The 27,578-nt window shown below is 40.5% G+C and overlaps 1 protein-coding gene across 13 annotated transcripts in view; it reads right to left on the minus strand.

Moving 5' to 3' along the window:
* The window catches only part of KDM6A (lysine demethylase 6A), a 294,383-nt gene that overhangs the window by 67,173 nt on the left and 199,632 nt on the right, over positions 1-27,578 (minus strand). For 7 of the 13 annotated variants that reach the window (XM_005301785.5, XM_024107564.3, XM_065578476.1 and 4 more), the window contains 4 exons: positions 19,735-19,828; positions 4,034-4,160; positions 1,732-1,830; positions 1,090-1,309 (listed from right to left, as the gene is read on the minus strand). In XM_005301785.5, coding sequence (XP_005301842.1) covers positions 1,090-1,309; positions 1,732-1,830; positions 4,034-4,160; positions 19,735-19,828 — 540 coding nt within the window. Of the gene's footprint in view, positions 1-380; positions 516-1,089; positions 1,310-1,731; positions 1,831-4,033; positions 4,161-19,734; positions 19,829-27,578 lie in introns of all 13 variants that reach the window. The other 6 variants (XM_065578489.1, XM_005301784.5, XM_024107563.3 and 3 more) reach the window with 1 other exon arrangement.

Below are 27,578 nucleotides of genomic sequence, written 5' to 3' on the forward strand. Positions count from 1 at the left end.
TTACGATCTGCATATCTTAAAAGGGCTGTGTGGATATACTGAAGATGACTCAGTTACTGAAAATCAGTTTCCATATGGTCATCAATGGAGGAATGTGTACCTTTCTTGGGATTATTCTTTTAAAAAACAACCACTGTAGCATTTCTACTTAAGATGAAATCTCTCAAAATCATGAAAATCCACAAAGGTTCTAAATTGGTACCCACATATTTCTCCCACATTATAGGGAGTCTTTTCTTGATCTAAATCCCTTTGCAAATAAATCAAAGGCTTTTTATTAATGAAAGCCAGCCCTGCACTCCGTAAAATAAGCTTGACTACTACAGATTGTAAAGAACCCTTAAAGCTGGGCACCTGCAGAACATAACCCAACTTCTCACCTGCTGTGCTGTGTTCATGGCACCCTGCCTGGAGGTAAGCTCTGCGGGGATTGGTAGGCTCCATGCCTCCTCAATACTAGGAAGTAATTTAGTTTTATTCTGTAGACTACCTTGTGGAAGGTTACACAACTGAGCCTAGGAAAAATTATGTAAAAAGCAAATTTAACACAAGCCTACTTTATTAAGAGCAAGTCCACGAAATCTTCCTAAATGCTGTAGCTAATTACGTCTTAAAGAGAGAATAGATTTAAAGTCTGGGGTTTTAGAAAGGTGCTAAGTATAAAGAGGGTAACCAGAATATAAACCTTTGTGAGAATCAGAATAAAGTTGAGCTCTGGTTTCAGAGGTCTCGTAACTCTTTTCTTCTGAAATTGCAAACAAGAGTGAAAGATAGTGTGTGTATGTGTTCTCTCTCTCTAAATGCTATGACAACTTAAAAATGTAGACAGTACATAGAAAAAAAAAGTGATGTAAATCAATATGCATCAACTGAGTAATGTGCAAAACAGCATTAATTACAGGGATTGAGTCCCACTTAAAAATGGAGACTAAAACAATATTACAAGCTATGATATGTTTACAATAAATATGGAAACAGGTTATACACACCATGAAACAATTACACATTAATTGGTATGTTATTTTCCACCTCCCCGCCTGTTGTGTACCGGGTAAAATATTTCCCTTCCTTAAAGCTTTAAAGTTTTACCTGTAAATATTTTATCCGTGCTGCAAGTGCAGAGGTATTACTACAATTTTTGCTCCTAGTTGCGTTTAAGTAGCATTTAATGGCATCCTGAGGCTGGTTGCAGGACTCATAGAGTGTGCCTAAGTCCATCCAGGCTGCAGCATGGCCATGGTCCAATTGTACAGCACAGATATAGGCTTGTAAAGCATCCATAGGCTGATTTTGCTGTTGATATAGCACACTGAATAAAAAGATTGGTAAAGTTCAAAATTAATAAAGTCTGAATACAAACAAGTCATATACCTCCCCACTAAACTCAGTATTTCTCACATGGTGAAGAAGAAAAACTTCTGTATCTCAAGTGGAACACACCATTACATAATTCACCGTGACAACCATGAATAATACATTTTTATACCTTAACATGACAAGTTAAAATATAAAGTACAACCAATATTGCAACCTAAAATTTAAGAGAGCAAATACCTACATATTACTTTAACTTCAAGATATTTATAGCATGGTTGACAGAACATTAATATATTAGCTACCAATTAGGAGCTTTATGATCTACTGAGAACATAACTGTGTTAAAAAAGCTGGTCCTTGTTTAAATACATTAAAATTCAATTATAGTACTGCTTTTCCCTGCATCATTCTTACCCTATAGAACACCATGTATCTGCACTTGCTTCTGATTTATCAATAGATTGCCTATAAGATATAAAGGCATCCTGAACTTTCCCAATACTTGAATAGCACCTGGGAGAAGAGAGAAAGAACTGTGGTAATATTTAAAGTGATTATGGAGAATGGTTTGCCAAGAGTGGACTAGTTCTAGTAAATTCATGCAAATACAAATACATACACATTAATCCAAAATAACTACCCTTTCTGTAAGTTTGACACAAAATGACATTGAATGTAAACTTCTGAATCATTATTACTAATTTATTTGTAAAATACACTAATCCCTCAGCATCAGCTGTGCAAAGTTTAACTTGCTTTAAATTCTAATACATGCTACATTATACTAATGTCCAGAATTAATATTGCATTCTGGAAATGTACACATTTCACCTGTGGTATTTCATTGAGCAAAAGGGAAAATATTTACATACAGATTGCAACACGGGAAGAATTAAACTGCCTGTTCCCAAATAGTTAACTTGTGTGCATTTTAAAAAATTAAATCTTGGTGGCATGGAAGTTGAAATACTAGAGAAGAGAATTTATGGCATCTCATATAGTGACACTACAAATACAGTGAGTATTTTAGTAAATAAATTTTCAAAAGCAGTATGACATGGTAAGCAGAAACACTAGAACACAAAGAAGAGTGAGTTACAATTATGCTACAAGGAAAAATGACTGCTTCCATCACAATCTGAAAGAAAAGAAGATACTGAAACTTTTTAAGTAGAAACGTATTTTCTTTGGTTTTGCCCATATTGCCTGCAATTATCTTCCCTGTTTACATAAGAACTAAAAGTCTTCAGAATACACAAAAAATAATTGAAAATTTATTCTTGTAAAAAATAGAGAGCCATATATGAGCAAAATAAAGGTAAAATTTTCAACCTTTAAGCAGGAAAAAAACCTGGAGGTTCTTCTTTTACATTATATTAGCTATAGTAGGAAAGGAATATAGTAAAGCACTACCAGTATTTTACTTCACTTATGAATATTCACCAGGATTAAGTAAAAAAGTTTCAAAAGATAAGAATAAGTTAGACTTAAAGGTAATGAAACAAAGTCCCAGCATCCGTGTTAAAATCGGTTTCTCAGATATTTTAAGGATCAGTGTCATGATAGTCAAATTCAACTCCCTCCAAAACTTAAAATAAGTGTATCAAAATAATTCAAATATAACAAAAGGAAAGAATGTTCAAACATAATTTACACACAACTAGAAAATCTAGGGAAATCAAAGTTGAAGAATTTTGTTTTAGTTAAAGCACTAAATTTGTTTATCTTCCCCATAATATGGGTAACAGTTTCTTTGACTGGATGGAAGAGATCTAACTCAAGAGTGTGTAATCAAGTCACACTCAAGAGGTTGCAGCCTACAGAAGATAAGACATATTAAAAGCATGAATATTGCTGGGTTACTGTTAACTAGTGATGAGTTTCCTAACTTTTCTATCTTTTTTAAAAACAAGAAGGGGCATAAAATGCACAGTATTTACCATGGAGAACAACAACAAAAAACAACATACAAGACAAAAAAATAACTTACAAGACACCCCCCCCCCCAAAAAAAAAAAAAAAAAAAAAAAGGAAGCTTACAAGGCCAAGAGTTAATTATTAAAGTATGGACCACTTATCTTGGAAGTCAAAATGGCTACATCGGAGCTATTCCAGTCTAAAGTTTATATATAATATCGTTTGTTTTTTTATAATATATACAGTACAGAAAAAACTTTTAAAGATTTTTGTACAACAGCACATGTATGTGGAAAGGGAGAACAACATTAAAGACAGAAAAGTGAGAGAATGTGGAAGTATGCAAAGAAAAATGCAAGTATTTTTGCAGGCAATTTAGACAGAGGAGAATACATGACAACATCTGAGGCATTTGCATTCAAGGCATTAAAGGAATCATGTACACTTTCGCACACATGTACAGAATATTTTCTGCCTGCTTATTTAATTATGTACTAAATTTCTAATGAAAACATTTATTGCACAGGCACTTTCACTTAAATATCTTTCCAAGATAGCATATTTTCCCTCAAAATAACAAAGCTGGACTTGAGCAGTTTCATAATTTTTCCCATTTGTTCAAGTTAAGGATATGTGATGTTATTTATTTTAAAGGAAAATTACTCCCAAACTGACATTTTCATGATAGCTCTCACACTGTTGAGAATATTTTCAATTCAACCACAGCCTCTCAAAACAAGCTTTATTAAAAAACATGACACAGCCTTAAATACAGTTGCTATACCACCAGTTCTCTCACCTTCCAAGGAAATACCAGGACTGGCCAGAGTTAGGATCTGCCTCGAGGGACTTCTGAAGATACTGAATAGCATAGCTTTCCTTGGTTGCTTTGTCTCCTAGCTGATCCACGGTGTGATGCATCCAGCCTACAAAAGAAGTTACAAGTCACAAAAGCCAAATTCTCAAAAGTGCTACTTAACATATTGGAGTAGAGAAGTAGTGATAATATTTACCCTCCCCCCCCTTTTTAAACAAAAAATCTATTACATACTACTGTGAGGGACATCTACTCCACACTGGTAGTGGAAGGGTTAATGTGGGGATGAGAGTCCAATTAACACACCTGGTTGTATCTGCATCATGGGCCAGATCCAATTAAGGATGAATCCCAGCTATGGGAGGAGCTGGGTAATTTATGAAGGGAGAAAGCCCAGATGAGAAGGAAGCTGCAGGGAGAGGGGAAGACCTCTACAATCCCTTTCTGGTTGCTAGAGAGTGAAGGGCTTAGAGAGGCATATTCTTCACATAACTCAGAGATAGATGTAGGTTTCATTTTTAGAAGGTACACACTATACATTTTTTAAAGTGATGTTCCTTTCATCGTCTTCAATGCAGCTTCCTCCTGAGAAGGAAAACTTCTCATGATGTTGTTTCATTCGGAAAGCCCAGCCTTGCATTTCTTTGTTGCACTGTTTGCATTTTGCATGCATGGAAGTCTTACCCACAGGTAGAGGAACTTCATTAAAATATTCCCAAATGGGGTCTCTTTTATGGCCTGCTGCCATTATAGGTTTTCCCGTCTAGTGAGAGAATGGTATGGTAGATCTCAAATCAATGAAGGCTACACTCAGAAAAGACTTCTGGAATATGCTGCTCACAGTGTTTCACTTTTGTTTCTACTGCCTGTCCCTTCTGTCTCACATTTATCTTCAGACTTCTTTTCCTTGTCCAGATCTATTCTGTCCCCAACCATCTTCTATTCATTGAACTTTTTGAAACTTTGTACTTTTAGAGAGAGTTAAAGGATTGACTCGGTGTGCACAAATTTGCTGATGGACAATAGGATTGAGGTCTGTTATTTCTCACCTCTATATATTATTTATTGATTTATTTAAAAACATTTTTGCTGTGCTCCAGCATCTCTGGAGACACAAATCCACAGTTTGAGACCTGTAAAACTAAGCATCTCTAATGGTATCTTCTAGACCGAGCACTGAGTCCCATTGGATAGATAGAAAGAATAACCTAAATAATCTATACAGAAGCCTCTGGAACTCCGTAAGATTGGGTCCCTAATCCATGAACTATTGGAACTCATTTACAAAACTTTTCTTAAAGATTACATGAATATATTGTTTCACACTATAGAATTAGAATTTATAATCCCTATTCCATTATGAGATATCTTTGAGCTATAATGTATCTTAATTAAAACTATCTTTAGATAAAATGCTTTTTGAGGAAAAGAACTTCAAAAAAATCCGATTTAAATAAAAAAAATCTGATTTAAAACAAACAAACAAACAAACAAACCAACCATTTTTATCCACCCTGAAGCACCTTCATTCTTTCTCTCATGCTGCCCCTCACACATGGGAGGAGCTCCCTATAAAATTCGCAAAACTACTTTGTTGTATTTCTTCAAACTCTCCTTTGCTGTAATGCCTACAAAAAGCATTACAACTGCTAGGTAGCTAGTGTGTTGAGACCACCTCATATCATGTTCAGACTGGAAATAAGGCATACATTTTTAACAGGGACAGTAATTTACCATGAGAACAATTCTCCATTACTGTCCATTTTCAAATCAAGATTGGATTTTTTCTAAAAGACATGCTCTAGGAATTATTTAGGGGAAGTTATATGCAAGGTCAGACTGGCTCAGTGGTTCTCAAATTGCAGCCCAATCAGCACACAGCTGCGGCCCATGTGACATCCTCAGGGCCAGACAGATAGTATATATATTGTGTGGATGTGGCCCACATAACACAGAGAGCTGCATATGCAGCTCACAGTAGTAAACAGGTTGAGAACTACTGGACTAGACTAGATCACAATCAGACCTTTCGGCCTTAGAATCTATTAATGTTAACCAGTATTTTCTTCCTGTTTCCTTGTGCTCCCTCACTTGTCTGGTTTTTTTTTGTTTTTTGTTTTTGGTCTAATGCTTAGATTGTAAATTCTGCGGGGGAGGGGCCATCTTTTTGTTATGTGTTTTTACAGTGCCCAGCACAACGGGGTTCTGACCCTCAGGCACTATCACAAAACATAATAATACATATAATAGACAGATCCGTTTATATAAAGTGTTTTATTTACACCCCCCCACAAACCCCACTCTTATATCTGTTAAGTGTTAGACAGGTTCTGCATAAAAACCTATAGTGAGAAAACATTAAAAGTTGCAAAGGGAAGTGCTCAAAAGTCAGGAAATGAGACTCACATGCACATCCATAACAATAAAATCTAATTACATGAATACACTTTCCCCTCCACATGCCAGACAAAGTAAAGCAAAGCTGAGTAATCAACTGGGCAGTATCCATAATATTCCTACCTCTTTCACTGCAGAAAATATGAGGTATAGTGATTTTCACTAACTATTCTTATTAAATGTTTTTAATTGAGTTACTGAGTCTTAGATTGTGTTGAGGTAAAAGTCAGTATGGTATCTTCTAGAATGGAAGGTAAACTTCCAACCTCTTATAAGAGACAGGAAGAAAAAGCTACTTATCCTTGAGACAGCCCACAAAAAGTTCCTCCCAGACATTATCTGTAGTCAGTAGAAGCACTGGGAATGCCTTGGGGACCATAAGGTGTGTTGAAAATAAGGAACAAGAGGTTACTGTGGGAAAAGGACCACCTTTAACCTGATGAAATACTACTGATGGCTCAGGCAGTGGTGCTATAAGGACGACTCTGGAATGTCTGGCCACTAGGAAGCATTCATGGACAGAGGACTGTTCTCTTGGGATGGACTTCACCTGAGTAGGGAGGGAAATAGACTTCTAGGATGGAGGCTGGCACAACTGATTAAGAGAACTTTAAACTAGGAATTTAGGGGAGATGGTTGGGAGATGTCCAGGTAAGCTCCATACCGGATTTTAACATTGAGAAGGAAGAAAATGAAGTAAGAAAGGATACAGCCGTGGGTAGGAGAATGGACATAAGAAGGAAGGGTAGTGTAGATACCAGTCTAATAGGTGATACTGGCGGTAGAAGTCTGTGCCTAATCGGGTAAAGAATGCGAGAGAAGTAAAACAGCAAAAATTAAGATGTTTGTACACTAATGCGAGGAGCCTAGGTAACAAAATGGAGGAACTAGAGCTATTGGTGCAGGAAGTGAAACCAGATATTATAGGGATAACAGAAACATGGTGGAATAGTAGTCATAATTGGAGTACAGTTGTTTAGGAAAGATAGAAATAAAGGCAAAGGTGGTGGAGTAGCATTGTATATCAGTGATGAGGTAGACTGTAAAGAAATAAGAAGTGATGGAATGGATAAGACAGAGTCTGTCTGGGCAAAAATCACATTGGGGAAGAAAGCTACTAGAGCCTCCCTTGGGACAGTGCTTGGGGTGTGCTATAGCCCGCCGCGATCCGATATGGATAGAGACCTCTTTAATGTTTTTAATGAAGTAAATACTAATGGGAATTGTGTGATCATGGGAGACTTTAACTTCCCAGATATAGACTGGAGGACAAGTGCTAGTAGTAATAATAGGGTTCAGATTTTCCTGGATGCGATAGCTGATGGATTCCTTCACCAAGTAGTTGCTGAACCAACAAGAGGGGATGCCATTTTAGATTTGGTTTTGGTGAATAGTGAGGACCTCATAGAAGAAATGGTTGTAGGGGACAACCTTGGTTCAAGCAATCATGAGCTAATTCAGTTTAAACTAAATGGAAGGATGAACAAAAATAGATCTGTGACTAGGGCTTTTGATTTCAAAAGGGCTAACTTTAAAAAATTAAGGAAATTAGTTAGGGAAGTGGATTGGACTGAAGAACTTGTGGATCTAAAGGCAGAAGAGGCCTGGATTTACTTCGAGTCAAGGTTGCAGAAACTATCAGAAGCCTGCATCCCAAGAAAGGGGAAAAAATTCATAGACAGGAGTTGTAGACCAAGCTGGATGAGAAAGCATCTCAGAGATGTGATTAGGAAAAAGCAGAAAGCCTACAAGGAGTGGAAGATGGGAGGGATCAGCAAGGAAAGCTACCTTATTGAGGTCAGAACATGTAGGGATAAAGTGAGAAAGGCCAAAAGCCATGTAGAGTTGGACCTTGCAAAGGGAATTAAAACCAATAGTAAAAGGTTCTATAGCCATATAAATAAGAAGAAAACAAAGAAGAAGTGGGTCCGCTAAACACTGATGATAGAGTGGAGGTTAAGGATAATGTAGGCATGGCCCAATAGCTAAACAAATACTTTGCCTCAGTCTTTAATGAGGAGCTTAGGGATAATGGTAGGATGACAAATGGCAATGAGGATATGGAGGTAGATATTACCACATCTGAGGTAGAAGCCAAACTCGAACAGCTTAATGGGACTAAATCCAGGGGCCCAGATAACCTTCATCCAAGAATATTAAAGGAACTGGCACATGAAATTGCAAGCCCATTAGCAAGAATTTTTAATGAATTTGTAAACTCAAGGGTTGTACCGCGTGACTGGAGAATTGCTAACATAGTTCCTATTTTTAAGAAAGGGGGGAAAAGTGATGCGGTTAACTACAGGCCTGTTAATTTGACATTTGTAGTATATAAGGTCTTACAAAATTTTTTGAAGGAGAATGTAGTTAAGGACATTGAGGTCAATGGTAATTGAGACAAAATACAACATGGTTTTACAAAAGGTAGATCCTGCCAAACCAACCTGATCTCCTTCTTTGAGAAGGTAACAGATGTTTTTAGACAAAGGAAACGCGGTGGATCTAATTTACCTCGATTTCAGTAAGGCATTTGATACGGTTCCACATGGGGAATTATTAGCTAAATTGGAAAAGATGGGGATCAATATGAAAATTGAAAGGTGGATAAGGAACTGGCTAAAGGGGAGACTACAATGGGTCATGCTGAAAGGTGAACTGTCAGGCTGGAAGGAGGTTACTAGTGGAGTTCCTCAGGGATCAATTTTGGGACCAATCTTATTTAATCCTTTTATTACTGACTTTGGCACAAAAAGTGGGAATGTGCTAGTAAAGTTTGCGGATGACACGAAGCTGGGAGGTATTGCCAATACAAAGAGGGACCAGAATATCCTACAGGAAGATCTGGATGACCTTGTAAACTGGAGTAATAGTAACAGGATGAAATTTAATAGTGAAAAGTGCAAGGTCATGCATTTAGGGATTAATAACAAGAATTTTTTGTTAGAAATTGGGGACGCATCACTTGGAAGTAACAGAGGAGAAGGACCTGGTTGATCACAGGATGACTATGAGCCGCCAATGTGATATGGCTGTTAAAAAAGCTAATGCAGTCTTGGGATGCATCAGGCGAGGTATTTCCAGTAGAGATAAGGAGGTGTTAGTGCCGTTATACAAAGCACTGGTGAGACTTCATCTGGAATATTGTGTGCAGTTCTGGTCTCCCATGTTTAAGAAGGATGAATTCAAACTGGAACAGGTACAGAGAAGGGCTACTAGGATGATCCCAGGAATGGAAAAGCTGTCTTATGAAAGGAGACTCAAAGAGCGTGGCTTGTTTAGCCTAACCAAAAGAAGGCTGAGGGGAGACTGATATATTTACAGAGAACAATCATGAGGGATAAATACCAGGGAGGAAGAGGAATTATTTAAGCTCAGTACCAATGTGGAGACAAGAACAAATGGATATAAACTGGCCATCAGGAAGTTTAGACTTGAAATTAGACTGTTTTCTAACCATTAGAGGAGTGAAGTTCTGGAATAGCCTTCCAAGGGGAGCAGTGGAGGCAAAAGACATATCCGGCTTCAAGACTAAGCTTGATAAGTTTATGGAAGGGATAGTATGATGGGATAGCCTAATTTTGGCAATTAATTGATCTTTGACTATTAGCGGTAAATATGCCCAATGGCTTGTGATGGGACACTAGAGAGGGTGGTATCTAGTTACTACAGAGAATTTTTTCCTGGGTGTCTGGCTAGAGAGTCTTGCCCACATGCTCAGGGTTTAACTGATCGCCATATTTGGGGTTGGGAAGGAATTTTCCTCCAGGGCAGATTGGCAGAGGCCCTGGGGATTTTTCACCTTCTTCTGCAGCATGGGGCATGGGTCACTTCTGGAGGATTCTCTGCAGCTTGAAGTCTTTAAACCACAAGTTGAGGACTTCAATAGCTCAGACATAGGTCAGGGGTTTGTTACAGGAGTGGGTGGGTGAGATTCTGTGGCCTGCGTTGTACAGGAGGTCAGACTAGAAGATCATAATGGTCCCTTCTGACCTTAAAGTCTATGAGTCTAAAAGGGAATCAATCCTAAAAGCCTGGAGATCATTCATTCTCCAGATAGCCACTAGAAAAAAAAATCAGAAATACGATACAAGCAATGTTCTTCTGTGGGCTCCAACAATCACATTAGAAATTAGATCCAAATCCATGCAGATTTACAAATTTGTGGAAAATATGAATTAGTCTTTTGAAAGAGTTATTTATTTACATTAGGACAATCAAACAAAATATATCTGAATAGGTGTATGATGTGGAGAAAGGTGACAAGTACACTGACCAATGACAACCCTGAGTGAAATAAAGGAGATAGCCTCTAGGATAATGGGAATGAAACTGCAAAAAAATGCACTAAATTTCCTCAATCCCAGAGATCATCTTGTTAAAGGGAAGCTTTTTTCTTTCTTGTTGAAAGTTTGCATCACCATAGGAAAACATGCTGTACCCTTAGTGGAACATTCAGTAAACATACCGGTGACCACAAGAAGGGAAGTTCCTATGATATTTCCAGGAGTTCTGGATACCAGAACTTGCAAGCCACATTGGAGCAAATAAGACGAGGTTGTTTCCTATTTTACCTTCCTGATAACATGCGGGAGGAGTCTGGAAAAAAATCAGCATCAACACCTATCCCACAGATTGGCACAGATCACGGAGGCTGGGCCTCTTTTCTGCCCATAAGCACAATAAAGTAAAGTATTGGAATAAGGAAAAAAATGGAAGAAACCCTTCCTTTTGTATTGTTGGAGAAACTATTCTATTGACCTCAACTGAACATGGATAACAACTTCCTGACATAACAGATTCTATGAGAGACATTTCTGAAGAGAATGGAGGAGAGGGTTGAAAAACTGTGATAGAAAATGCACATAGTTTGAATCAGATTTTTTTCCTGACTCCAATTGCAGTACCTGAGGGCAGATGTTGGTCCCTGGCAAAAACAAACCCCAAAAGATGGTAGTAAGTTTTGACTACAGTACCTAGCAAAGGCATGGACTATGCAACACAGTGAAAAGTAATAATGCACTAATCCCACAATCTAATTTTCAACAAATTAAAAGGTATCCCTTAAAATAGGGTTTGCTAACAATAATGGCTAAGTAAATAGAGAGGGTCTTAAATTCAAAGCATTCAGTGGCTGTTCTGGAACAACGGTCAAACTGTACCCTGTAAGAGATTTATGGTGTACCCACTCAGTCTAGCTGCACTGCTGTGCCTCTGTTTTCCTTGCTTCTTCATCAACTCAAACACAATGTTGAATTTCATCACAAATTCCCCCACTCCCAGGTTACATTATTGTTAAAACATGCATTCAGCCTTTCACCCTTTTAACTCTGCTTTTATCCATTCCCCAAGGCTTCATAGTCCTTACTCGTCATTCCCCAGGGCTGCACAGTCACCCTTGTATCAGGGGCTCACAGTATTTCTCTACCAAGGTCTTACGCTAGTCTGGCTCTTGTTCCAGCTCATTTTATGAAAAGAGCTCCATCAATCCCACTCTGGGCAGCTGTCCTCCTCCCATTTTCTGTAAAGAGATGTATACCAGCTTTTCCCCAATCCCTGGTGTTTTTCTCTGACTGATGAAAATAGAGACTGCTTTTTATTTCCTACCTTGCTCACATGATCAGCTATATGACCTTGAGACTGTATCCCCATCATTCCTTCTGGACTGTACCTTCCAGAATTCGTGGCCTTAAAGGACTGAGGTCCTTGAACATGCACACTGGATTCCTACACTTAACAGACTAGTACCCGTTTGCCTTAAGAGGAAAAGTTCACAAACTCTAATGGTTATGGGTGGTCTAAAAGATTCAAAATGATTGAACCCAATCCTCTTACCTAAAGGATTACTAGATCTCAAACAAAACATTTCATTTTACAAATCAATGTCATTTTAGGTTAGGATTATTAAAAAGGATTATTTTTGTCTATACAAGTAAAAAAATATATGAAATGAAGAATGACGGCGCAATGGAAGAAACTAACTCATGGTGTTTGTGTTATACCTCATAGCCTGGGTATGATGGCTGTGAAATATTTGATGTGCACACATGCATATATCTGCCAGAATACAAAAGTCCCCCTCCCAAATTAAAGTCCTTTCCTCTCTCAGTTAAACATGTATCTGAGGCTTGGACATCATCTAAATTTGCACCTTGCTCAAGAGGCGTTTCCTAGCTGAGAAAAGAAGCCTTTTTGCTGCTAGAATTGTCTTCTGCAGGAGTAAAAGATTCAACATAAAGACACAAATGTTCATAAAAACATGTTCTTCATTTTTTTTGCCAGCAGCATACAATAAGCTTTCTTTTTACACCATTCTGGCAGAGAAAATATTTACCTTTATTTTTCTTTAGTGCCAAATTATTTTTACACCTGGGTCATACTCTATCTGAGGAAGAATTGATTTATTATAGTCTACTAAAGTTCATGTTTGTGATAAGCACCATGGATCTGATGGAGTACATCTCACTGGCAGTCAGGAACATAAACTGTGTACCATTTTACTTGAGTGTTTTGGTTCAGGCAGTTCTGTCCTTTTGCCCACAAAGAAGTTACCACTTTATCACAATGTGGTGGCCTATCCTGACTGAGTAGATTCACTCAACATAATTTTTAGGGAACAAGTGACTCACAAATAATCATCACTCAGAGACTGAGTCTTTATGGAGAACGAACTACACTTTCACTACTTATAAGTTAGCATACTGTATAAAAGCACTGTTGAAAAAGCACTGTTCAAATGTTTGTGGAAATCTGTATTGCCATTGTGTGTCTATGTTTTGTGGATGAAGAATATCTACTATTTTCCAAATACTAAATATACTTTTGAAAATTTTAGTGGAAAAAAACTGAAATGGAGAGACCATTGCATTGACTGCAAAAAAGAGAAGGTCACTCACGTTGCAGTAACTGAGGTTCTTCGAGATGTATGTCCCTGTGGGTGCTCCACTCCAGGTGACGGTGCATCCCGGCGCTGTTGATCGGAGATCTTTGGTAGCAATGTCTGGTCAGGACACACGTGCTCAGCTGCTGACTCGCAGCATCGTTAGGGTCTGCCTGAGCACATGTGTCCCGCACCCCCCTCAGTTCTTTCTCTATCATAGAGATGTCTGGATTACTACTCTAAGTAGAGGGGAGGAGGGTGGGTAATGGCACACACACAGGGACACACATCTCAAAGAACCTCAGTTACTGCAAAGTGAGTAACCTTCTCTTCTTCTTCGAGTGCTGTTCCTGTGGGTGCTCCACTCCAGGTGAATGTGAAGCAGTACCCACTAGGGCTGGTGGGACTTTGGAGTTGCAGCAATGACGACTGTAGACAGTACTGCGTGGCCTACTATGGTGTCTGCTGTGGTATCCTGCGTGATAGCATAATGTCTGGTAAATGTGTGTTCAGATGTCCACATGGCCGCTTTACAGATATCAGGAATAGGTACGCTATGGAGGAAGCTAACGGATGTTGACATAGCTCGAGTAGAATGAGTTCTGATGCCTTCGGGTGATTGGGCATGCTGAATGCGGTAACAGGATCTGATGCAGTCCGAGATCCACTTGGAAAGGCGTTGCTTAGAGATAGCCGCACCCTTCGATCTCTCGTTAGTGGAGATAAATCGCTGCGGGGACTTACGAAATGGTTTAGTCCTGTCTAGATAAAAGGCGATTGCTCGTCTGACATCGAGGGTATGTACAGCTGCTTCGTGCGGAGTCTCACGAAGTTTGGGATAGAATACAGGTAAGTATATTGGTTGGTTGGTTAAGGTGGAACGTGGACACCACCTTAGGGAGAAATTTAGGGTGGGGTCGCAGAGTAACTATCTTTAGAGAAGGTTGTGTAGGGAAGGTAGGCCATCAGGGTGCTTCTTTCCCCTACTCTCCTTGCTGATGTTATAGCAACCAAGAAAGCTACCTTCATAGACACGTGGAGAAGAGATGAGGTAGCTAAGAGCTGGAAGGGAGGTTTCATAAGACCGCGAAGAACTAGGTTGAGATTCCAGGCAGCTGCTGATAGATAAATCTTAGAGATTTGGCAGGCCCGTGAGAAAGCGTTTTATGGCGGGGTGGGCAAAGAGTGAATATCCGTCCAGCAAATCATGGAAGGTGGTGAGGGCTGCGAGGTGCACTCTGATGGAGCTGAGTGAGAGCCCATCCTGTTTTAGTTTCAAAAGGTAGTCTACGACGTTAGGGAGAGTCACAGTATGGGGTGTCAAGTGTTTATGGGAGCACCACACAGAGAAGCATTTCCACTACTGCAGGTAAATCTTATGAGTGGAGTCTTTTCTACTATGCAGGACTTGCTCAGAACAGGCTAGTTCGTGGGTCTGGAACCATGAAGGAACCATGCCGTCAGGTGGAGTTTCTGGAGCTGCGGGTGAAGAAACTGGCCATTGTCCTGAGAAAACAGATCTGGTCTGTTGGGGAGAGTCCGTGGAGGATGCATGGACATGCGGAGCAAGTAAGGATACCAAGTCTGTCTCAGCCAAGCTGGGGCAATAAGTATGACCCGGGCCTTGTCGTCTCTGATCTTGAGTAGAACCCAGTATATCAGAGGGATCGGTGGGAAGGCGTACATGAGAGAGTTGTTCCATGGGATGAGGAACACGTCTCCTAGGGATGCAGTCCCAAATCCCACTCTGGAGCAAAACAGGTGGCATTTGTGATTCTGGGTTGTGGCAAAGAGGTCTATCGATGGGGTGCCCCAGTGGGAGAAAAGCTGTTGTAGTATCATGGGATGTAATTCCCATTTGTGTTCTTTGGCTAGTATGTTCGCTGGAGGAGTTAGCATCATGCAGAAGCTATGTCTGCTGAGTTTGTAGCTGGAGTTGAGCCAACCCTAAAGACATCTCATGTGCAGCCTGGCGTACTTGACCACGAAGGTGGTGGCTGCCATGTGACCAAGGAGCTGTAGGCAAATTCTTGCCTGTGTCCTGGGACGAACGGAGAACGTGTGTATGACATGTGTAATAGCGAGGAATCTGTTCTGTGGGAGTGATGCTCTGGTTCGGATTGAGTCCAGGTGAGCTCAGACGAATTTGATCCGCTGTGTAGGTGTCAGGGTGGATTTTTGGAAGTTTATTTGCAGACCTAAGCTGTGGAAAAGGGCGAAATGGGTAGCTCGTAATGTCTCGTCGTATGAGTTGCCTTCGATGAGGCAATCGTCTAGGTAGAGGAAAAGTATGATCCCAGCGGAGGCGGGCCACAACTACGGCTAGGGTCTTGGAGAATACTTTCGATGCGGTGGAGAGTCCGAAAGGGAGTACCCTGTATTGAAAATGGTTGTGTCCGAGTGTGAATCGCAGGATGGATGGATAGATATGTGAAAATAGGCATCCTGTAGGTTGAAGGCTGTGAACCAGTCCCCTTGTTCCAGCGCGGGTATTGTTGTGCCTGGTGTGATCATCTTGAATTTCTGTACATGTACGAATTTGTTCAGTCAGCGTAGGTCTAGTATAGGCCTCCATCCCCGGCTCTTCTTTTGGGTCAAAAAGTAGTGGGAGTAGAACCCTTTTCCTCAATGTTGTGTCGGCACAGGTTCCACTGCACCTAGCTGTAGAAGATGAGCCACTTCTACGCGAAGTAGGTGCTCATGAGAGGGGTCCCTGAAGAGGGTCAGGGATGGGGGGAGGGTAGGATATAAAAGGGACTGAGTAACTGGACTGAACTATTTCCAGGACCCAAGGGGCCTGTGTGATCTGCTGCCAAGTATGGTGGAAAACCTGGAGGTGGTGGCCAAATGGGCAAATGGGTGGTGGAATCAAGAGGTTGTCGTGCAGACCCTCGACCAACACTTCAAAATTGTTGTTTGTTTCCCAATGGATGGGAGGTAGCTGGTGGCACTTGGTTTTGTCTGCGCCTAGGTGGTCTAGCGCGATTCCTGGCTATATCGTATGGTCTGGGCTGGGGTTGGTTATATTGTTGTGTGTGTGGCCTCTGATATGGTTGATACCATTGTCTCCTGGGAAGGGATGGATAAATGCCCAGGGTCGCTCTAGAATCTTTCATAGTGTGAAGGACTTTGTCAGTTTTTTTGGGAAAAAAAAGCTTATCTTTATCAAAGGGGAGGTCCTCCACTTTGGTCTGCAGGTCTTTGGGGATACTGGATGCAGACAGCCAGGAAGATCTGCACATAACCACCACAGTGGCGGTAGTGTGGGCTGCTGTGTCTGCCATGTCTAGAGATGCTTGTAGGGCCATTCTGGAGACCAATTGGCCCTGGACAAGGACTGAAAGTCTGCTCTCCTGTCCTCAGGGATATGGGAGGTAAAAATCAAAGAGTTTATTGTAATTGTCCAAGTCATAGCTTGCAAGTAGGGCAGAATAGTTTGCAATTCTGAATTGCAGAGTGGAGGAGGAATAGACTTTGCGGCCCAAGAAGTCAAGGCGTTTGAGGTCCTTGTCTTGCAGGGTGGGCCGGTAGTGTGGCTGTTTTGTCCTGTGTGTCGCTGCATCCACTATAAGAGAATTCGGTTGTGGATGGGAAAATAAGAAGTCTACGTCCCTAGCAGGAACATAATATTTACGGTCAGCCTTTTTTGCAAGTTGGTGGGATAGAGGCTGGGGTCTGCCAAAGGGTGTCAGCTGGTTCTAGGAGTGCTTCATTTATGGGGCGTGCGATCTTTGAGGGCGCAGAAGGTTGGAGGATATTGAGGAATCTGTGTTGTCTCTCCTGCACCTCCTCTAAAGGGAAGTCCTGGCTGAGTGCCACCCTCTTGAAAAGTTCTTGGAATTGTTTAAAGTCGTCCACATTCTGTGGAGGCGGAGGCATGAGGGCTCCATCTGGAGCTGATGGAGAGTTAGGAGTTGGTGAATCAGGATATGGTCCATAGCCCACCTCTTCCCGGGGGGTGGGGGGGGTGAGGTGCTCTAGAAGTAGACGGAGCTGGAGATAGAGGCGCAGAAGAAGCTTGTGGTCTGGTGGAAGAAGCATGAGGACGAGTAGCAGCAGGAGCTGTCCAAAGGTACCACTGAGGCCAAGGCATGGGATAAGAGAAGTTAGGTGCCGCCCATGGTGGGGTGAAGTAGGGAAACTGAGCCTGGTGGTTGTGAGCCGTGTCCTGAGGTGCAAAAGTTTCTGATGGAGGAGGCGGCAGGCGGGGAGAACTCCAGCGGCTGCTGCATATCAGGCTCGCTGTCAGTGAAGGTAGCCAGGTCAGGTGGGGAGAACAGCTGATCAAAGAGTGAGCGCTGTGTGTCAAGGAGCAAAGAGTCAGGCTGAGGGGCACTGAGACGTCGTACTGACTTCAGAATTGCTGCTGCTGTTCCCTGGGCTGTGATCCTGCTGAGAGTGATCTGTGCTCAGAAGTGTACACTGACTTTTGCTTTGCTTTCCCCAGTGCCCCGGGCCATTTGTAGGCACCCTGCGGGAGGTCCACTGCTGCTGCTGGAGTGGCAGGCAGGCTCAGTGCCGACTTTCTTGTCGGTACCGAGGCACAACGTGATGTTGGCACCAGCTCTATTTTTGGTGCCATGGGGACCGGTGCCGAGACCTTCCCAGTACGGGAAGTCGGGTCCCTGCCTCTGCGCTCCGCGGGAGCCATGGCTGAGATGTTGGGACCGTTGGAGGCGCCTGCCTTTGGTGCTGTCAGCACTGAAGGTAAGGATCTCGCAGGAGACCCTTTTCCCTTTTGAAAGCCTCTGGACGGAGACAATTGGGCTTCCTGCCTCTTCGCATGAGAGGGTGAAGCCACGCTCCCGATCGGTTCGGAGCTGGCCGGGGAGGGTGCGGGAGAGGTTTTGCTATTGCCCTTCTCCATAAGCGGCTGTAGGGATTTCTCCATCAGGAGCATTTTCAGCCACAGATCCCTGTCACGACAAGCCCGGTTTTTGAGGCTGGTACAATGGATAAACTTGGCAGGGACGTGTGTCTCGCCGAGGCACTTCACACAGCGTGAGTGTCCATCGGACCGTGCTATAGAGTCTTGACAGGAAGCACATTTCTTAAATCCAAAAGACCTGGCATTATTGCACTAGGAATGCCAGGGGAGTGTTTAAATGGGAGACAAACTTGAGGAAAAAGGTTTTTTTTTGTTTTGTTTTGTTTTAAACTAAGTAAATATTCTAAAGGAAGGGAAATAACTGGGATGTTACTAACTAACTATTTATATCTCTTTGTACTTGTTGCCTTCAGAGACCAGGGAAGAGGATCAGAATTGCCCCGAGTCCCGTCTTCAGCCAAGGACAGTTGAGAAGGAACTAAGGGGGGGTGCGGGACGCGCGCGCTCAGGCAGACTCTCTGAGACAGCAGCTGAGCACGTGTGTCCTGACCAGGCACTTCTACTGAAGATCTCCGATCAACGGTGCCGGGATGCACCGTCACCTGGAGTGGAGAACCCACAGGGACAGCACTCAAAGAAGAACCTGACCCACATTTGAATACCTTCTCTTACTCCGCTTATGGGTTTCAAAAGTATGGACTAGTGATTATTTCCTGAAATCAACCTGATCTGTAGCTGCTGTGGTGTCTCTACCATTCACGCTCTTACATGGCAGATGTAAATTTCAGCAAGTTTTATTTATTTTTACTCCTATACAGAAAATCAAAAGCTAAGCAAATTAAATCCAAGCAATACACAACCAATCTACATCACAAAAGGCAAGCATTATAGACAAATTCTTGATGAAGTCATCTGCCAATTATCAAAAAGGAAAGGAAGACTGAAGGAAGTAGACTAAAAAAATATTAAAAATATTAAATTAGATAAAAACATGACAGTAGTGAATGAAGAATTCTCTGTATTAAATAAAAAAAAGTGAATATACTTTGAAAATATTTTTATAAAGCCTATGTGATAAATGAAGAATGTTCAACCCATCCAGTAGAAAGCCTACACTAAAGAATATACCTGAACTTTCGAAAATAAGGAAAATGACTCCAGCTTTTAGGTTTCTTTTCACTCATTTATGCAGTTTCCATTATAAACCTTCCCTACAAATAAAACAAATATTTTGTGGCAACCGGTGCTTAACTACTCCTGTTTTTCACCAAAATTCTCCAATATACTGCACAATGTACTGTTAGTATAAATCACCATAATATCCAAGAACCCTACAAATTATAAAGTTTCCATTAAAGGTCTGTCTCTCTCCTCCCTTCTACTAGTAGAGAGGTTATTTATGGTTATGTTATTCTCTCTGACTTGGGTAAAAACCCCATTTTTGACTCACTGGAAATAGAACCTTCAAAGCATCTTCTGAATGCACTAATTATTAATTGCAAAGACACATAGCAAAATAAAAACAACCAGAGAGGCAAATCCAAACACACACACAAATAAAAAAAAATTGCTTTTACATACCTAATTGCTGTAAGACAGTTGCCTTTACTTGTACAGGAAGGTTTTCGGTCTGCAAAAGTTGTTCATAAGCTTCCTTTGCAGAGTGATACTTTCTCTGCGGGGGGAAGAAATGGATTATTCATAAAACTTATATCCTACCACCAATAGTAACTGTTACACAGCACTGATAGCACACAAATGCATTCCCAGAAAATCTACAGCAAAATTTCTTGTATAAAGTGCAATGAAAGGTTTAATGATGGAGATACATAGTGCAGTGGAATAACCTGTCTGAAGATATAACAGTTGGTATAAAGTCAATACATAAAACAATATAATGAAGAGGAAAATTTTGCAAACGAGTGGTTTAGCCAGGTTTCCTACATATGCATCATGCCATTCATATTCAAACCAATCGTCACTGCAATATCAAAATGGGTTTTCTTAAATTTGGCCCTACACTTCTATACTGTTTTAGTCGGGGTGTATACTGAGCTCATTGCTATAGTAACAGAGTGCAGTTAATAAACTTGTAAATTCCTCCCACAAACTACAAAACAGAAATGAACAGAAATGAAGACCACGTTTACATTTAAAAATAAGATAGGCCTAGCTACTTTCGCCCAGGGCTGTGAAAAATACAGCACTCTGAGCACTGAAGTTATCTGAACCTAACCCCCTGTGAAGATGCAGCAAGGTCAACAGAAGAATTCTTTCGTCAACGTAGCTTTCGCCTCTTGCAGAGATGGATTAACCACATCAGTGGAAAAACCCCTTCCACTGATGTAGAAAGCATCTGCACTATGGCGCTACACCTGCATCGCTGTAGTTGTGCTGCTGTAGTGCAGCCATGCTCTAATGTTGGTGGCTGAGGCAGTCTGTAGATGATGCAAAAAGGTCAATATTTTAAAATCTATTTTTCTATAACTTATGGCTGTAGGTAGCATTCAATATTTATCACCCAGTAGTAAGATGATTTCAGTCATACTGGGAGCTATGATTTTCAAATATACACAGACACTAAAGGTACTGGAATATATTAGCAGCATTAGGATATTCCATCTCAGGGGTCGGCAACCTTTCAGAAGTGGTGTGCCGAGTCTTCATTTAAGATTTTGCGTGCCAGTAATACATTTTAATGTTTTTAGAAGGTCTCTTTCTATAAGTCTATAATATATAACTAAATATTGTTGTATGTAAAGTAAATAAGGTTTTTAAAATGTTTAAGATGCTTCATTTAAAATTAAATTAAAATGCAGAGCCCCCCCCCCGAACGGTGGCCAGGACCGGGGCAGTGTGAGTGCCACTGAAAATCAGCTCGGCACACATGCCATAGGTTGCCTACCCCTGTTCTATCTTGTCATCCTCTATTTATACAAGATACGTTTGAATCATGAAAGTGTTCACTTTCTAATTCATATGTACTGTAGAAGCATGGGCCCCCATCTGCAAACCTCTGAGTACTTGTGGCACTCTGTACCTCAAAGCAGCACCCTGGAACCCCCATATTCACCACTGTCATATAATTATGATATGTTTTGTACAAAGTATGCCTTGTGAGATATCATTTTAAAAGGTCTTGATCTGTTAAACATTAATATCTTGTTGGACTGTATGTGCTATCATTGTATGGGAAGTTATAAAGTTTTGCTGTGTGTGTGTTACTGAATTATGTTGGGAGGTTGGGAACACCCACAACCAGCCTTTTGGATACAACAATGGAGCAGCCAGACACTGCTGATGGCCCATTAAAGGGAGTCCACACACTCAAGGACTATCCTAGGAACTGTATGCAATGGAGACGGCTTGACCCACATCATAGCAAAGACTCTTTCTAGCAAACTGGAAGAAGCTAGAAAAGAGGGAAGTGACATCACTACTTGTCCTCACTCCCTCCCACCCCCCACAACTCAACACCTGGAAACATGTCTGGAGGACAAAGTCTTCTGAACTGGGGAGGTGGTTCCAGGCTGAAGGAGAGTTCCAGCCTACACATCGAAGATCTGTAACCTGTTTGTACTATCTGCCTGATTCAAATATTGTTTGGTTTATAGAATTTAAGACGGTGTGCTTATTTTTGTTTTCTTTGGTAATCGTCTCTATTCATGATGCCTACCATTTACAATCCCTTAAAATCTATCTTTCTGTTAACAAATCTGTTCTATATTTTACCTAAAACAGTGTGTTTTGCTTGAAGTGCTAGGGAAACCTCTGCTCAGTGAACAAAAGCTGGTGCATGTTCTCTACACAATGAGAGAGGGATGGACTGGGTAACAAACTTACACTGGTCAGGCTTCTGACCAGGGCAAGATGGTACACCTCTGGGATCCTAGGCTGGGGAGCTGGAGAGAATAGGCTGGAGCCTCTCTGTTGTTGGTTCATAAGTGGCTGGGAGAAGCATTCATGTAACTCCTCAACTAGGTGTGTCCCTGCCTGGTGGATGTCTGTGTAAGTGCAGTACCTGGAGAGGTTTGCAGCTTGTACAACATCACAGTGTGAGAGGGAGCCCAGGTTGGTAAGACAAGAGGGCTCAATGGTACCCCAGTTCCAGGTTGCATTCCAGGAAAACCCGTAACAGTAGTTTATAGGTTCAGGGCCCTGGTGATGAAAAGGGCTTCCAGACTGTGTACTCTTTCCTTCACTACTTAAATGGGCAGTGTTTCAAACAGCTGAATTTTATTTGACAGCATTAACCTGTGTCTGTTATCTTGACTATATATACTGTACATAATGTAATTATTTTTAATGGTCAATTTATTTTAAATGCCTTAATTCCTCAGTTACTCCTCCCTGATTTCAATCTGGGAGATACGTGCTGGAGGTCTCATGTTACCACTAATACAACTTTTTTGGAATGTCTAAATATTAAAATAATTTCCTTACATAAAATGAATTACAGCTTAGCTAGCAATACTCAAAATTAGACCTCATTTCTGACAAAGATCAATTTACCACTGAACTAAAAGTTAGTGACTGTCTCGATGCAAATATTCACAATCTAGTTACATCGATTGTGTGCAAACAGAAGACAGTCCTGAGCAGTAAAATATATATTTATTTGGTGATTTAATGGGGACAATTTCATGAAGCTTAAAGCAATTATAAGCAAAATTGACTGGGAATTAAAATTTAAACAAAGCAAATATGAATGATTATTAGGAGTTGTTACCTTTATTAGATGACCAAAAGCCCAAATTCCACAATCACAAGACAGGGCTTTCTTGATTAAAATATCAGTCTCGTTAAGAAGGAAAGTGAAAGCAGCAATAATATATAACAAATAGAAAAAGGGGAAGTTGATAGCAATGACTAACTCAGAAGTCACAGAATGTAGGCAACTGATAAAGGAAGCTAGCTATCTGAAAAAATCCATGTCCAGTAGGGTTAAGGGCAATACAAAGGAATTTTTAAAATTTATGATCGGGACCAAAAGAAATCTTAGCAAAGGTATAGGTCTGTTAATAGGTAGGGATGGTAAAATTGTCAATGATGCAGGAAAAGAAAGAAGAGTTCAATAAATATATCTGTTCTATATTTGGAAAGAAACTGGATGATATTATCACTCAAAGGTGTGAGTATGAAATACTTTCTATTCCAATAGCAAACAGCAACTACTGAAGTTAACATTTTAAAATCTGCAAGACTAGATACAACTTGCACCCAAGAGTTCTGAGAGAACTGGTGAAGGCGTTCTGTGACTCATTGATATTTAATAAATCTTGGATTACTGCGGAAGATACAGAGTGCTAGAAATAAGCTAATATGCCAGTATGTGAAAAGGTTAAACAGGGAGACCAATGCATTAGTGAGAATATTACTGGAATACTGTGACCTAATGCCCATATTTAAAAAGGATCTTGACAAATTGGAAAGGCTTCAGAAATAGCTAAAAGAATGATTCAAGATCTGGAAACACACCATTACAGTAAGAGACTAAAGAAACTCATCTATTTATCAAATAGAAGGTTAGCAGGTGACTTGATCACCTACAGGCATGTAGGTCTCTAAGTATCTACACACAGAAAAAAGATTTCTGATAGTAGAGGCTCTTTAGTCCAAGCAAATAAAGGCATAACAACATCCTGTGGCTGGAAGTTGAAGCTAAACAAATTCAGAGTAGAAATAATTTTTAACAGCGAGGGTAACCACTGGAAATCCTTACCTAGGCATTTGGTGGATTCTCCATCACTTGAAGTCTTTAAAACAAGATTGGAGGACTTTCTAAAAGATATTCTCAAGCTCAGCCAGAAGTTCCAACAGGTTTGATGCTGGCATCACTTGTGAAATTCTATAGTCTGAGTTACATAGGTCAGACTAGATAATCATAATGATCCATTTCTGGCCTATGAATCTTGAAAGTCTCAAGACTAGAATTCAGAATTAGAGGGTTGATTCCTTAACCTGTCAACCAACCACATACCCTTCACTATCACGCCACTCTAACACCCTGGGCAGCATTTAATAATATTGTCAACAGTTAAAAATAGGCTAAGTGTACTGGATTCATAATTAAAATAAAAACTTTAAAATAATTTAACTAAACTAAATGTGCTACTACAGAATCAGGAGTTTTGTCACTGATTTTAGGTTCGCCGCACTGCAGCATGTGTGATCAATGCCTGAAAAGCTATTGGACCAAGCCTCAGCTAATAAAAATTAGTGATGTTCAATTGACTTCAATGGAACTTTGCTGATTTACAACAGCTGAGGATCTCACCCATTGTTTACATTATTATCATATCTGAGGCCCACATGGGTAGCATTACAATAGGCAATTCTTAAACAGATAGAATCAAAATATCTATTGTCAAAATATTACAGGAAGAGATTGTGCTTGCAAACGTTAATATTTAACTATTTGCTTTAGGAACACGTGCTGTATACAATATTTTTTAAAAACTGAATTTAGGTAAGTGATATATTTAGCTGTCATTCTAGAACATAAATATCAGGCATTGAATAAAGAACTGTATTGGGAAGGAGATTAAGTGGAATTTTACTGGCATTGAAACAACAACTGAAATTTCTGTTTCACAATTTGGGCAGATTTGGTATTTTTACTCATGTTGAACAGAACCTTCCCCCCAAAATATTCCACTGACTTAGTGGAATCACTCAGAGCAAGGTGCTACTCAACATGAGAAAAAGTCTCAAATTTCCCTCCTCGCCCCCCTTTTTTAAACTGATACTTGATATATTTTGACTAGCATATTTTAGAAATCCAAGTAAATCAAAATATTTATTCTACGAAATATACCTATCTAGTGCAAGCAGGCTTACAAACATGAAGTGTGCCATTTATACATTCCTCGCTCATTGAAATGCAGTGCAGTTAATCTGTTCCCTACCGCACGGGGTCGATCTAAGATGCGCAACTTCAGCTACATGAATAGCTTAGCTGAAGTCGACGTACTTAGATCTACTTACTGTGGTATCTTCACTGCAGTGAGTCGACAGCTAATGCTCTCCCGTCGACTCCGCTTGCACTCCTCATTCTGGTGGAGTACCAGAGTTGACGGAAGAGCGTTCAGCAGTCAATTTATCGCGAATTGACCCCCGCTGGATTGATCGCTGCCCGCCGATTCGGCAGGTAGTGTAGACAAGCCCTAAGTAGTCATGCCATTTATCAGTCTGCCATTTAAACAGAGTCTGCTGTATCCAAGAGCTCTCTCTAAGCCTTAGCCTTGAATGTAAGTAACTCATCATAAACGCATACTGTTTGCATTTTATAGAATAAAACTGCATATTTAAAATTATATTTTTAAATTTATCACATTATTTAAAAGTTGCAACATGTATAAATTATAAATTTTGAGTTAATTTTGGCACAGCAGAAATAATGCATTTCACCTTTTCAATATTGTCTCTAGTTATGTTGGTGAAAACACTGATATGTACCCTGTTTCCCCGAAAATAAGACAGTGTCTTATATTAATTTTTGCTCCCAAAGATGCGCTAGGTCTTATTTTCAGGGGATGTCTTATTTTTCAGAAATGAAAAATGCCTTATTATCGGTGGATGCCTTATTATCGGGGGGATGCCTTATATTACAACGAGAGGCAAAACTGTAAGTAGGCCTTATTTTCGGAGGATGTCTTATTTTCGGGGAAACAGGGTATGTATGCCATTTATCTAAAATACTGTACTCCAATATAGATGGACACGTTCTAAAACATTTTTCTCAAGCCTTTAATCTTGTACATATGCGTTTTTCACTTACACATATTAAAAGTAGAATCAATTAAACATGTTGTGTATATTCCTCTTGATATCACTTAAACTGATAAAACTCCACTGCAATTTTTGTTAAATGGGTATTTCTTAGTAATCAGCTCCAATTCTGGTTATTTATTTTAATATTAACACCAAACTAGGTGGGCTTGCTGGAAAAGACATGAGACTGCCACAAAACTGGTGTTCTAGGAGAATGACAAATCAACATTTTCCACTGTAGGAGCTAATTTGCAGTTGTATAGGTAGAATGTAAATTTACATTCTAAACAAACAATTGGTAAGGACTGAAGTATATACGATGTTGTACAATTTTCAGATTATATAACTGAAAATGTAGTTATATAATCTTTGTTGTGCTATATGAGGCTTTCCACAAAATAAATTCAATGACCAAATTAGGCAAAATGAATCAAATTAATTACAATTTGCAGGTTACCTTTAAAGAAACACAACTTAAAAATAACATGCTATACTCAAAGTTCTTGTTTATATTACTCAGAATATTAAAAATGAAAATTTTAAAAATCCAATTTATTTCTCGCTATTTATATTGGTTTTCTTCCTGAATTTTGCTCAGCTTGGAAAATGAAAATCAATTAAGTAATTTTCACTTTTATTTATATTTATTTTCACTGATAACTGTAGGAGAATATAACATTGTTTAAAAGTTATTTTTAAACAGAACCTTTAGTTCCATGGGAACCCTCAATCCCACATAGATGTATAGTTGACTGGCAAGAGACTTTGGCTAGGATGCACCAAGAATGGCCACTTAGGCGAGACGAAACACTGGTCAGGGTAAATCCCATCATCCAATTATATAAAGAGGTTTCTCCCAAATGATGGGATCATGAGAAGGTTTAATGGGTCAAAGGCCCAGTGGGGTGGAGGTTGGAGAGCGAGCCCACCCTGCACTCACGCCACAGTGGTAGCTCTTGTCCCGTGGGGCTGGCCCCAATTCCCTGCTCCAGGCGTTGCGTTCTGGCGCATGGGGTCACAGCGCCATAGCGCCACTCAGGAGTGGAAGATGCCAGCCTTCACACAGCCCACTTTGTTAAGTGAGAAATCATGACTAATTCCAGCAACGGCGACGGAACATCGATCAACGATCTCCCGGTCTTCAGAGCAACAACTCAAGCCACCATACTCTTCACGTAATTATCTGTCTTAATCACCTAAATGTAAAATTATAGTTGTTGCTCTACATCAGCCATACAAAGAAACAGCAGCAGCACTCAGGTTTGGCCCGGCTGCCCCTACATCATGACCTGCCCCACGTCCTCTGCCTCAGCACAGCAATGGTAATTCTGGCCTATTGCCGAGGAGAGGCAGTCAATGACAGAGGGGCAGCTGGGCCAAATTTGGGTGAGTGACGTTACAACCTAATCTGCAGGGCTACAGTGCGACTCAGGTTTGGCCCAACCAACTTTCCACCATGACAGCCTCCCTTCTGCACAAGGCCGGAATTAGCATTGTAGTGCTAGGGCAGAGAACGCTGCTGCAGGTAGTCAGTGCCTCCTCAGCAGGGTGCAGAGGCAGCACTGGTGGCAGCAGTGAAGGACCAACCTAGCCTATGATTTTGCCACCACCTCCCCACAAATTTGGACCGTGGGTGGGTCACCTCGGTAAAA

Source organism: Chrysemys picta, chromosome 1 (assembly GCF_011386835.1).
Source record: "Chrysemys picta bellii isolate R12L10 chromosome 1, ASM1138683v2, whole genome shotgun sequence".
NCBI lineage: Eukaryota > Metazoa > Chordata > Testudines > Emydidae > Chrysemys > Chrysemys picta.